This window comes from Phacochoerus africanus, chromosome 11, assembly GCF_016906955.1.
Source record: "Phacochoerus africanus isolate WHEZ1 chromosome 11, ROS_Pafr_v1, whole genome shotgun sequence".
Lineage (NCBI taxonomy): Eukaryota > Metazoa > Chordata > Mammalia > Artiodactyla > Suidae > Phacochoerus > Phacochoerus africanus.
In genome coordinates this window covers 35,205,721-35,219,649 of record NC_062554.1, presented here as the reverse complement: position 1 = coordinate 35,219,649, position 13,929 = coordinate 35,205,721, and the positions used below count along the sequence as shown (strand labels likewise).

Below are 13,929 nucleotides of genomic sequence, written 5' to 3'. Positions count from 1 at the left end.
TAGTATCTTATGGTTTCAATTTGCCTATCTGATGATTAGCAGTTTTTCATGCGTGTGTTGGTCATCTGTATGTGTTCTTTGGAAAAATATCTATTCAAGTCTTCTGCTCATTTTTAATTAGATTCTTTTTATATTAAGTTGTACGAGCTGTTTATATATTTTGGATATTAACCCCGTATTGACCATATCATTTGCAAATATTTTCTCCTATTCAATAGGTTGTCTTTTCATTTTGACAATGCTTTCCTTTGCTGTGCAAAAGCTTTTAAGTTACTAAACTTAATAATTAATAATAATCAATAATAATTATAGGTCCCATTTATTTTTGGTTTTATTTCCCCATAAGAGATAGATACAAAAAAGTATTGCTATGTACAGTTCTGTCTATGTACGCTTCTAGAAACTTTATGGTTTCTCCCCTTTGATCCAATTTGAGTTTATTTATCTATGTGGTATGAGAAAATGTCCTAATTTCATTCTTTCACATGTAGCTGTCCAGTTTTCACAGCATCACTTACTGAAGAGATTATCTTTTCTCCATTGTATATTCTTGCCTCCTTTGTTGCAGATTAATTGACCATAAGTGACCATGTGTGGGTTTATTTCTGTGTTCTCTGTTCTGGTCTTTTGACCTATAGTCATCATAAGGGAAAATCAGAATTCTTTTTCTCATAGTCCTACTTTGTAATGTTTGTTTCAGTTCTGAATTTCCATCCCTGTTTTTGTGACAGTACCGTGCTGTTTTCCTTACTAGTGCTTTGTAATATAGTGAGGTCAGGGAGCATGATACCTCCAGCTTTGTTCCTTTTTATTAAGATTTCTTAGGCAATTCAGGTTCCATATAAATTTTAGGATTATTTGTTCTAGTTCTGTGAAAAATATCATGGGTATTTTTATAGGGATTGCATTAAGTCTGTAGATTGTTCTGGGTAATGTGGACATTTTAACATTATTAATTCTGCCAATTCAAGAACACGGGATATCTTTCCATTTCTTTATATCATTTTCAAATGCCTTCATCAGTGTTTTTCCAAAGTATAAGTCTTTTACTTCTTTGGTTAAGTTTATTCCCAGGTATTTTATTCTTTTTTATTTGATTGTCAATGGTATTGTTTCCATAATATCTCTTTTTCATTGTTCATTGTTAGTGTATGGAAAATTAACAGATTTCTATGTATTGCGAATTTACTGAATTCATTTATTAGTTCTAATGGTTATTTGATAGAGGCTTTAGGGTTTTCTCTACATAATATCATGTCATCTGCAAACAGTGACATCCTTCCTTCCAATCTGGATGCCTTTTATTTCTTTTTCTGAGCCTCGTGGCTAGGATTTCCAATACTATATTAAATAAATGGATGAGAGTGGGCATTCTTGTCTTATTCCTTATTTTAGAGGGAAAGATTCTATTCTAAATGATAATCTTGTTGCATATTATATCCAAGGTGACAGGTTTTTCTCTCTCTGGGCTTTGACTATGTAATGCCATTGCCTTCTGGCTTGCAAAGTTTCTTCAGACAAATCAGCCAATAGCCTTAAGGAGGTTGCCTCTTCATTTTCTCTTGTTGCCTTTTAGAATTCTCTAACTTTGGCCTTTTAATTATCTTATGTCTTGGTGTGATCTGCTTTGGTTCATCTTATTTGGGACCCTCATGCCTACTGTACCCGGGTGTCTGTTTCCTTCTTTAGCTTTGGGAAATTTTCAGATATAATTTTACTCAATACATTTATAACTTTCTTCTCTCTTCTCTTTTTGGGGCCTGTAGAATGTAGGAGTTCCCGTCGTGGCGCAGTGGTTACCGAATCTGACTAGGAACCATGAGGTTGAGGGTTCGGTCCCTGCCCTTGCTCAGTGGGTTAAGGATCCGGCGTTGCCGTGAGCTGTGGTGTAGGTCGCAGACGCGGCTCAGATCCCGCGTTGCTGTGGCTCTGGCGTAGGCCGGTGGCTACAGCTCCGATTCGACCCCTAGACTGGGAACCTCCATATGCCGCGGGAGCGGCCCAAGAAATAGCAAAAAGACAAAAAAAAAAAGAATGTGAATGTTAGTACAATTTATGTTGTCTCAGAGGTTCCTTTAAAATGTTCTCATTAAAAAAATTTTTTTTTTTTCTGTTCTGATTGGGTGATTTCCATTAGTGTATCTTTCAAATGGCTTAAGTTTGCTTCTGTGTCATCTAGTCTGCTATCAATTCCTTTTAGTGTGTTTTTCATTTCAGTTATTGCATTGTTCATTTCAGATTGCTTTTTATATTTCCTAGTTTCCTTTTAAAGTTATCACTGTGTTCCTTAATTCTTTTCCCTAATTCAGTTAGCATTCTTATTACTAATACTTTGAACTCTTTATCTGGTCAGTTATTTATTTGTTTCATTCGTCATTTTTTCAGAGGTTTTTCTTGCTCTTTCAATTGAAATAAATTCTTCTGTTTTCTCATTCTGTTTAACTTTGTCTTTCTGCAATTAGGTGAAACAGCTGCCTATTGAAGTCCTGAAGGAGGATGTCTTTGTGTGGGAGTGTCCTCATATAGTCTTCTGGTCAGAGCTGGATCTGACATAAACACAAGATACATTCCTTCCCCTATGTACTGGTAGCTATCACCTTTGAAGGAGGTGGGGTTTGAGAGGGGGTGGCTAGGTCAGAGCCAGGTGTAGCTGGGGCTTCTCTTCTGTTCAGTGGCCATTACTACCCTATCTGGGATAAGGTGTTGGAACAGAAGCCCTGAGGGTTGGCTCCTTTCCCTTTAAGTGTCTGTGTTCCAACCTCCCAGCACCTGTGCCCTTGCCCCTAGGAGAGAAAGTGCTTGGTGCTCTGCATTAGTCTGGGAATGGGCTATGGTGGTCTGGCCATAGTCAGAACCCTAGACCACTTCTGATGTGCTGCCTGTGTAGCACATGGCTGTCATGGCTGCTCCACTCAGACACAGCTTGGGATCTGAGCTGTCTATTCCTCAGAGATGAGTTCTCCTCTTGATTGTGGCAACTCTCATTCTAGTGTGGAGCTGTGTCTTGAGGCAACTGGGGCTGGGGTAGTTGCTCAGCTCAGGCTGGGATATGCGCAGGGGCAGTCATGGGAAATCAGGCAGTGACCCGTGAAATTTCAATTCATTCTCTCTGCCATATTTCAGGAGAAGGCAATTGTATGTGCACTCCTCAGGAGTGGAGTCTAGGCTTGCCACAGCCCTCTTGTTAGTTCCACTGGCCCTCTAACTAGCCAAGGGGACTTGTCTTCTCCATGTTAAGTCTCAGGTCTGGGTGCCCAATATGTAGCTCAAACTGCTCACTCCCCAGGGGGATCTCTTCTCTTCTGTGTTCCTTCTCAGGGGAACAAGTCCTGACCTGACTGTTTCTCTTCCCTTCCTACCTGAGTCTGTTTGGATCTTTCTTACTGCCTCATGTGTACAGTAGTGTTTCTGCTGGTCTCTTGTTTGTTAGCAGTGAGAACTGTTCCACAGGGAGATGTGTTTTTGATCTGTTCTTGGGAGGAGATGAGTTCCATGTCCTCCTATTCTGCCACCTTAATCTCTCCCCCCTAGATATGTTCTTATCTTTTCTTCAGAGACCAAATACTGACAGTGAGCAGGAAGTGATAAAGGAAGAACACCCAGAGAGGTGATCTGTCAGTCAGCCAACAATGTGTCTAGTGCCTAAGTAACAATCAAACTGACCCAGCACAAATATTCATGGAAGGTGCATACTTATTTTCCCTGCCATCCCACTCAGCTCTTTAACCTTTCAAATGAATGTTTGAAAAGCTGCTGATACCACAAATGCAACTTTAGGCTTCTGTATTTCATCCCAGAATTTCTCCATTCTGTCAACTCCCTGCTTGTGTTGCTGCTCCTTGCTCTGCCCTCTTCTTTGACTACCCTTGCTTTAGCTTCATATCATTGTTTTTTGCTATTCCCTTGTTTAGCATTTCTGTTCCGATTCATCCTCCTTGTTAGAGTCCAGCATTCTTTCAGCATATAACTTCCAGAATTTGCCCTCAAATCTTTCACTCTATAGCCAGGGAAAGTAGAAGGTGACAGATAGGAGTGTGCTTCTCTCTGCCTCCTCGCCCCAGGGAAAAGTGATTAGACACATAACCCTCTTTATAGACATACTCATCAGCACACCTTCATCCCATTCATTCACCTTTTAGTCCACTGCTCCCCTTCCTCACCCACTGTGATTAAAGCCTATGGAATCTGGGTTAGTAAGGGCAGGGATAAACATTGCAGTGACACCAAAGGAGATGCTCTGAAAGAGCAGGGACTGCTTTGTCTCTTTCTGATTATAGGATTTCCTGTTACTCACATTTTCACCCTCCACAGTTTCAGTAACCTCAGTGAACCATGGTTCAAAAATGTTAAATGGAAAAGCACAGAAATAAACAATTCATAAAATTGAAATGGCATGCCCTTCCAAGTAGTGTGATGAAATCTCCCGCTGTTCCAGCTTAATTCTGCCTGAGAGGTCAATCCTCCCTTTGTCTAGCTACCCTGAACCTTAGTCACTTAGCAGCCAGTTTGATTATCAGATCAGCTGTTGTGGTATCACAATGCTTGTGTTCAAGTCACTCTTATTTTAATTTTGGCCCCAAAGCACAAGAACAGTGATGCTGGCAAGTTGGATGCTAAAGAGAAACTGTAAAGAGTTTCCTTTAAGTGAAAAGGTGAAAGTTTTTGATTTAATAAGAAAAAAAAATAGTATGCTGAGGTTGTTAAAGTCCATTTTTAGAACAAATCTGTCTGTGAAAGTGTAAAGAAGGAAGAAGAAATTTGTGCTAGTTTTGCTGCTACACTCCAAATGGCAAAGTTATGGACACAGTATGTGATAAATGTTTAGTTAAGACGAAAAGGTATTATATTTTTACAATAAGATATTTTTAGAGTGAGAGACCATATTCACATAAATTTTATTATAGTATAGTGTTATAATTTTTCTATTTTCTTATTCAGTCTTGTTATTAATCTCTTCCTGTGCCTAATTTATAAATTAAACTTTATCACTGGAAAAACAAAACATATAAAGGGTTTGGTATCCATGGTTTCACATATCCACTGAAGGTCTTGAAATATATTCTCCATGCATCAGGGGGGTTGCTATACTATTTCTCCCTCAATTACAAGTTAGAATCTCCATGGAAAGATCCACTATTATTTTTATACTTGTATTTTCCTTTGACCTCCCACTGGCCTGGATCCAGCAGGAAGGTAGTGACACATGTTTGAAAAACACAGTTAAGTACTGGAATGGGTTTTTCTTACATTTGGCAACTAGCAACAAACAAATATTAGGCTTTGTCAGTCTGGCCATATGTAATAAAAGTCAGCAAGATAATATATTTGGGTGAGCAATAAAATATAGTTCAAATCCTAATGGGTTCACTACAGCTATAGATAACTGCCTGAGAGTTGTCTTGGGAGGTTTACAAAAATGGGACTCCTTCATCTTGGTGAGGGTTTTCTTTTTTTTTTTTCAGGAAAAACTTAGAAAATAAGTTAAAAATAGGGCTTAATATTATGAAGAATTAAAGATAAATTGCTCATTCCTTCTTTGATAATATCAGATTAGAAAAAAATATTCCTACTTCTCCTGAATTTATATGTCAATTAACACTGTTTTGCACTGTGTTTCTAATTTTGTTTTTAATAAGAAAAAACAGTCCAGAAACATTTTAAGTAGCACAATTAACAGTAGATGTGTGTTAGCAGAGTATCAGTATATGCAGGTAATTAGGAATTGGAGATGGGGAGATTGAGAAAACAAATTGTGCTTGTAGTCAGAAGACTCTAAGCACTCCAAGTCCAGTTGAGGGGTTGTATAGTTACCTCTGGTTCTCCCCATCCCACCCCTATCTGAAAGGGATTTCAAAGAAGGAATAGATGTCAGTAATTTTACTTTGGTGTAAATTCAAGTTATCATGTTGTATTCCTTAGAGTTATCTGCTCTGTCATCCTTCTATATAATTTATGGATTTGAGTTTAAGGGGATCCTAGGAGTCCATAACTGGTCATGGACAAAAGAAAGATTAAGGCTCCCAGTGTGCCTGAAATCATTCATGTTGCCTACACACTCTGGGTTCTGAGGGGAGGCAGAGAATGAGGGAAAGAGCAATAAAAAAAAATAATATGATTTAAAAACTAGAGAAGAGAATTGGAGCTGTTCTTTGGAGTGATTTATATAGGATTATTTGGAGGGAGTAAAAGAGATGTCATTGAAAAGTGTCTCATGACTCTTCCTCTTCACTGAGTCCTTTTTTTTTTCTTCTATTACTTAGATCTTAACATTTTTTGCAAAAGGATTTAAGGAAGTTTTTAAAAATAAAAGATATGTATGCAATAAAACTCCCAAACCGGAAATAAAACAGAAAGACCCCTCCCATCACCACACAAACATATTTCTTTCCAGCCTCTTATTACTTCTTCCAGCTTCAGCATGGGATAGCAGCATGTACATGTTATGCCATATACAACACTGTTTCCTAGGTGTCTCAAAACACATTATGTGATGTGCAGAACATTTTTTTGTAAATTAAAAAAAAATGCTAAAAAGAAAAAAAAAAACAACAGACCAAAGAAAACAAGCCAACACTAGCCAAAATAAAGTTTTATGCTCTATGCTTTGCCAAATATATTTCTCCTAGGAACATTTATACAATGTTATAATATTTATCAAGATAGTGGAAACGAGATATTTAGCAAAATGGGAAACACCACCATTAGCCTGGAAAGCACTAACGTGGGTAAAACACTGAGCATTAAGCAAGAAAGAGAACCAGGATCAAGTAAAAAAAAGGTCAGAGTCAGTTATTGCTTAGAGTGAACATGAGATCAAAGTTTCTGGCCATCATAACAATTTTGAAAAATACTGAATTATAAGAATTAGAATTTAAAAAATGTTAGGTTTATGTCTCTTCATCTCTCTCTTGATAATAAATTCACTTTGTTACTAGTGGTGTAAGAAATGGACTTAACACATCATAAATACTTAAAATCCTGGGCAATAGAGATAAAAAATACACTCTTTCCAAAAGATTTATTTCAAATGGGAAAATAACCACTACCTATAAATATTTAAATTAATGTCATTTTTTTCACTCAAGGAAGTGACATATTAATTGAATTTGAAAAAAATCAAGATTTTACATTACCAAAAATATCGAGTATTTTAAAATTAAAAAAATAAAAAATTTAAAAATATTTGACAATATGTCTAAATCAAGGATGATAGTTTTCAATCTGATCCACATTTCTTCATAATAAAACTGCATTCAAGTTCCATTCTTACAGGAGAAACTTTCATTTTGACTACTCCATGAATTAGTCAGTCCATTAAAACTTGGTACCATTAGTAGAAAATGAATCACATGATTAATTACTAGAGCTCGAAAATTACTTGATACCTATTGTCAATGACTTCATTTGATTAATTTGTTAGTTTATTTCATATTTATAGTATGCCTACATAAAATGTATAAATGTAAAAAGATACAATAATAACTGGAGAAGGGCTTACATTTCTAAGGGAAGAAAAGATATGTATATATATACAATGCAATGTGAAAATTACTATAAAAAAGATTATGCACAGGATGTTCTCTAAGTTCTTTTCTTATATAGTAAAATATGAATTAAGAAGAGATTTTGAAATGTCACTCAAAATAAAATATATTATTGCAAATGAGCTCAGTGGTTAGGTATGCTGTGTTGTCTAATATAGTAGCTACTAGGCAAATTAGTTATTTAAAAAATCAATTAAAATTAAACTAAATTTAAAATTCAGTTCCTCAGGTATGTGTACAAGCCACATTTTAAATACTCAATAGCTTCATGTTTATTAACTCAAAAGCCCTATCAAAATTGGTATTTAAATGATGTCTTATAATCATTTTTCCTAAAAGATAATCTTTGTTTTTGACTATACACACAGCATGTGAAAGTTCCTGGGCCAGGGGTCAAACCTATGTCATAGTAGTGACCTGAGCTGCTGCAGTGACAACACTGGATCCTTAACCCACTGCACCACAAGGTAACTCTTTTGGAAAATACTTATGCTCCAAATTAAAATTGTAAAAACATCAGGCCATGCACCAAAGGCAAGTTTCTAGTTATCAAGTAGAGTGTTGTGTACTATTTCCTAATGAAGTCATGCCAAGGGAGTTAATTTATTTTCAGTACTCTCGATCATTATTGCATTATTAATATTTACCAACGTACCTGATGAAAACTGAACAATAAAAGTTTTATTGAATTCTAAATGGATACAATAAATGAATAAATAAATGAACATTTTTTTTCTCTTTTGAGAGTCAGTCAAACGAACAGAAACAGTCACCTGCTAGTAAAAAGATTGCTTATGCCACCTACTATGTTTTTTTACCCACCAACCATTTGTAGGGAAGGAATAGAATATTTGAAATATAAAATATTAAGAAATCTTAAAGACAGTTGAATATTCCTTTAAAAAATGCAGTTCAACTTTCCTTCCTCCCTCCCTTCCTCCTTTCTTTTGTCTCTCCATCCCTCCCTCCCTCCCTTTCTTTCTTCCTTCCTTCTTCTTGGGTAGACAAAAATTTATCCATGTTCACACAGTTCATCAATAGCAGACCAGGACTAGAACACAGGTTTTGTATCAGAGGAAATATCATTCCTTTCATTATTGCAATTTGACATAAGAATACTATTATAAGTTATAACAGAGTGAAGCTCTTGTATTTTAAAAGATCACTATATACAGTGACTAAAATTTCTAGGAACAATGGAATAACTTATTCCAAAGTAAGAATTTATGAGGCATTAGAAAGTTTTGTTCCACTCAAGTTCATAGAGAAATTCAGGGTCATAAGAGGTAGTTGCTTATAACAGGAAAAATATTTAGATGAGCAGTTCAGAATGCCAGTAGAAGATTTAGAGAAAAATACTAAAATTCTATCTTACTTCTTTACACTTGGTTTTGTGCATTATTTTATTTTATTTTATTATTTTTTGCTTTTTAGGGCTGCACCCACGGCATATGGAGGTTCCCACGCTAGGGGTCTAATTGGAGCTACAGCTGATGGCTTATGCAACAGCACAGCAACGCCAGAGCTTAGCCGCGTCTGCGACCTACACCACAGCTCACGGCAATGCTGGGTCTTTAACCCACTGAGTGATGCCAGGGATCAAACCTGCAACTTCATGGTTCCTAGTCGGATTTGTTTCTGCTGCACCAAATGGGAACTCCTGTGCATTATTTTTAAAAATTCTGATCTTTAATGTTGATGTTCATTCTTTTAATTCTTCATGATGTGAAAACATGGATGACTCTTAGCCAACTATGTTTATGATAGAAGTTAACCATACTTTCTTAACTGAGGTTCATACCTCAGTTGGTGATAGTGATACATAATTTTAAACACTGTATCTAAGAGGAGATAAATTTGGCTCGTGATCATAACCTCATAAAATAAGCACAATAATTTCAGAGGAGGAAATTATTCTTGTCCTTTGCAAGTACTTGAGTAAGACCCAGAATATTGAGAAGACAGGTAGTATCATGACAGAGTGAGCCATTTGAACATAAAGAAATGACCATTTTCCTGACATGTTATTTTTCATTCATGCAATTACCACTTGGAATAAAGTCTTATATTTTGAAGTTGGTTTGGGTTACTATAATAGATAATAATTTGATTTTTTAAACACTTAAAATCAATTTTATCGAAGTGTAATTTTTTTGCACTTGACACCTATTTTACAATTAATGAACCTACATTGGTACATCATTATCACACCAAGTCCTAGTTTACTCTAGAGTTCACACTCGGTGTGGCACATTCTGTGGGTTTGGACAAATGTATAAAGACCATTATAATATTACATGGAGCAGTTTTACTGATCTAAAAATCCTTTGTGCTCCAACTATACATCCCTCCTTCCTCCTTAACGCCTGGCAACCACTGATCTTTTTATTGTCTCCATAGTTTGGCCCTTTCAAGCATGTCATATAGTGTGTCACCTTTTCAGAATGACTTCTTTCACTTAGTAATATGCGTTTAAGTTTCCTCCATGTCTTTTCATGTCTCAATAGCTCATTTCTTTTCAGATCTGAATAATATTCCATTAAAGGACATCCTGGTTGCTTCCAAGTTTTGGCTATTAAGAATAAAGCTGTTGTAAACATCTGCATGAAGGAATGCTGTTATAAACATCTATGTGAAGGTTTTTATGTGGTTTGTGTAAATATCAATGAGTATGATTGCTATAATACACAAATACATTACATATATATATATACACAAACACATATTAGAGTAAGTTTAGTTGTGTAAGAAGCTGCCAGATTATCTTCCAAAGTGACTATACCATTTCCCCCAACAATGAACAAGCCTTCTTGTTCCCCACGCTAACAATGATGTGGTTATGATTCATTTTCAGTGTCCTCTTGTTTAACAATTTTTCCAAAAGTTACAAATAAACAGAGCGATAGTTTTTTCTAATCTGTAATACATTCTCTAGGATGTTTTGGATTGTTAGCTATTGGAAAATATCATGAGATACGATGAGCAGTTTCCAAATTCCAAATGAGAATTAGAGTATGCCACAACCATGAGGGAAATATATTGATGATATTAAATGTTCTGAGTTTGTTTCTAAAAGGTAAGTTTGTCAAGAATGCCAGGAGTTCTCATTGTGGCACAGCGGAAATGAATCTAACTAGGAACCACGAGGTTGTGGGTTCAATCCCTGGCCTTGCTCAGTAGGTTAAGGATCTGGCGATTGCTGTGGCTATGGTGTAGGCTGGCAGCTGTAGCTCCAATTCGACCCCTAGCCTGGGAACCTCCATATGATGTGAGTGCAGCCTTTAAAAAGCAAAAAAAAAAAAAAAAAGTGCCAATATTAGTAAGGTACTAAGACTACCACTGGTGTGACATCTTATATGACCTCACAAGTGACTCCCTGATGTTTATTTTGAAATATAATATGTTACTATGATTCTAGTCACTAAACAAAAAACAGAATTGAAAAAAAATTAGAAGTCCTTATGTCTCCAACCAAAAGTCAAAGTATATCAACACTGTACAAAATTGTATGGATTGCTAATAATTTATTGGTAGTTTATTTTGTTTCTCCAACACATGGATAATAGGTATCACTTATTAATTTTTACAGACTGATAGGTAAAGTAAAAGGTTGCCAGAAAGCAGAAGCCTTACTACCAAATCTTTATTTTCATAACGCTTCAATTTCTCATTTAATGTCCTGCACTTCAAATTCAACACTATGGCTCAAGTGGCTACTATTTTAAGATGTTCCAAACATGAAATCATTTGCATTTGAGTTAAAACACATACTTATTTTACAATTGTGAAATATCATCATGGAAATTGAAAAAAATTATCTATTTTAATTTCAACTAAGGTAACATAGCATGTCTTCCTCATGAGTAACCCTGTGATTTTGATGCTCATTTAATAAAAAAAACTTCCCCAGAGTTCAAGATAAAAATACTGAGACTATACCTCCATCATTTTCTGATTTTAGCCATATTAGGGACCAAAATATTTTGCTAAATCACACAAGTGATACAAAGCCATTTCAAATTGAAAATTTGAGTTTTATTTATGCAGATGTGGAATTGCAACTTACCTCTGTCTGTGTCATACAGGAAGACAAAACAGTTCCACTCATAGTGATCCAGCAGACTCAAGAGTGCTCCTCGTAAGGAAGGCCTTAGTTGCAGCACAAACTGGCTCTCCCCCTCTGTAGGGAAACTTGGTGTGATGAGGGAGATGTGTAAGGCGCTGCAGAATGAGGTCAAAGTATGTACTGACCTCTTATCATAGAGTCCAAAAATGGCAAATACTCCTCTAGAATACTGGGAGCAGACTGAAACAAAAGAAGAAAAACACAAACTATTAGCTCACTCTAAAATTGTTGACTCACATCTACAGTCTATGACACCAAAAAGAATTCTGAGTAATTGATACGTCAGGAATATAAGTTAAAGAAAGAGTAAAAGCGAAGTGTACAATTAGTTGCATAATCAATTAGTGAATTATTGAGCTCATACTCACGTGCTGCAATGAATGAGATAACAAGGGATTTTCTCAAATATCCAACTTGAAATAAAGGGAAATTTGACCAAAATGAAGTAATATATGGCATTCCATGAGAATGTTACAAATCCCATGCTAGGAACTTTGGAGTGTGGCAAATCCAAATTTTTATTTGTATTTTTTCTTACATGAGAAAATGTAATAATAAACTCTCAAAATTTCTGATTAATTGGAGAGGCGTTTCAATTACCATGTGTCATCCTTCTTTTTTAAATTAAATTTTAATTTTTTATCATTTATTGACATATACATTTTTCCTACTGTACAGCATGGTGACCCAGTTATACATACATGTATACATTCTTTTTCCTCATTTTACGTGTTTCACCATAAGTGACTAGATAGAGTTCCCAGTGCTACCTTCTTAAGTTACATGAATTTATCTTTTCTGTTTTGAATTGGACTGCATTTGTTTCTTATCCTAAATTGTTACTTTTGTGTGTGTGTGTGTGTGTGTGTGTGTGTGTGTGTGTGTGTGTGTGTGTGTGATGGCAGTTTTGTTTTTTATGACAACCTTAGAGTTCTCCTGAATCATGTTTGAAAAGACATGTTCTACTATCTGAAAGTCACCTTTGGGGTGTTCTAGAAGTTCAGTGGAATTGTGGCCAGCTGTGTAGCTTTTAAGTTGCCATAAAGCTAAGACAAAGCAATTCCCAAGCCCAAGAGAATCAAGTCTTCCTGAAGTAAAAGAACCTGAGGTGCCCAACCTCACTTTGTCTTTCTCTTCCACACTCCCAGTTGTTGCAAGGACAAGAAAGCAAATTCAAAAAGAGAAAAAAAATTCTTCTCAAGATTCTTGCCTAGTCATATTTTGATCACTCTTTTCACATAACTGATTCAAACTTGGGTGACTTTTCTAATTACACTTTCAAGGATACAAACCTGCATTAAGGGATACAATGCTGCATGTACACTGGGGTGCACATATCTTTTTGAATTAGTGTTTGCATCTTCCTCAGATATATACCCAGTTAGAGCACAGAAAAAATATTTAATTGTTTTTCTTGTAAAAATCTTATACTTATTTCTTTTTTGAAATTCACTGTATCTCTAGAAACAGAAATATGATCAGAGCCTGCAGGTGGAAAATATGTCACAATGAAGAAATCAATAAGAACTAGAAACATTAGGAAAAAGCTGAAATTGCAATGTGTGGCATGTGATCACACTGAGTCTGGAAAATGGGAAGAAAGCAGAACAGAAAAGAAAAAAATACTAAAACTCTCTAAGTTATCTTTTATACTAGCCAATTTGTAGATAATGTGTAGGATACATTTGTCTAGGAGTTGCCATTTTCTGAGCTAAGATAACAGAAGTTATGAGTTGTTATAGTACATCTGTAGTGAGGATCACCAACCTGACCTGATGGATCAAGAGAATATGAGATTTATTTGTCCCTAAATTTTTTTTCCACCTGAACATGAAATGCTTTACGGTTGAGTGCACATTCCTCGGTAATCTGCCACCAAACCACTACCATGCCACTTCAGGTATTTATGGTTACAATGCAGCCTTTTAGATATTTGAATGTGGATTACTAAACTATCTATTTTTCAACATAAACATAACTGTTTGTTTGGATAAACTGTATAAAGTTTTGTAAAAAGCATTAATTAGTGTTTCCTCCATTTGTAGCAGAAAGAATGCACCACCAAAAGGATAGCTTTAACACTACCACTCATTGTTTCATTCAACAAATGCTTACATTCTGCTTAGTCATTGTGTTAAACACTTCTAAAAAAGTACAGTGAATAGGGTATTGCAACTGAGAAGTTCACACTCTGGAAGAGAAACAGAGATACAAATTGATAATTCAGCATGGTTAATGCAATAAGGAATTGGTAGAGGG

The 13,929-nt window shown here is 35.7% G+C and overlaps 1 protein-coding gene across 1 annotated transcript in view; it reads right to left on the bottom strand.

The window, feature by feature from the left end:
* GRIA4 (glutamate ionotropic receptor AMPA type subunit 4) overlaps positions 1–13,560 on the bottom strand; it is a 250,640-nt gene extending 237,080 nt beyond the window's left edge. The window contains exons 1-2 of the mRNA XM_047754351.1: positions 13,515–13,560; positions 11,611–11,850 (exon numbers count right to left, since the gene is read on the bottom strand). Coding sequence (XP_047610307.1) covers positions 11,611–11,850; positions 13,515–13,560 — 286 coding nt within the window. The remainder of the gene's footprint in view (positions 1–11,610; positions 11,851–13,514) is intronic.
* Between the last annotated feature and the right edge of the window lie 369 nt (positions 13,561–13,929).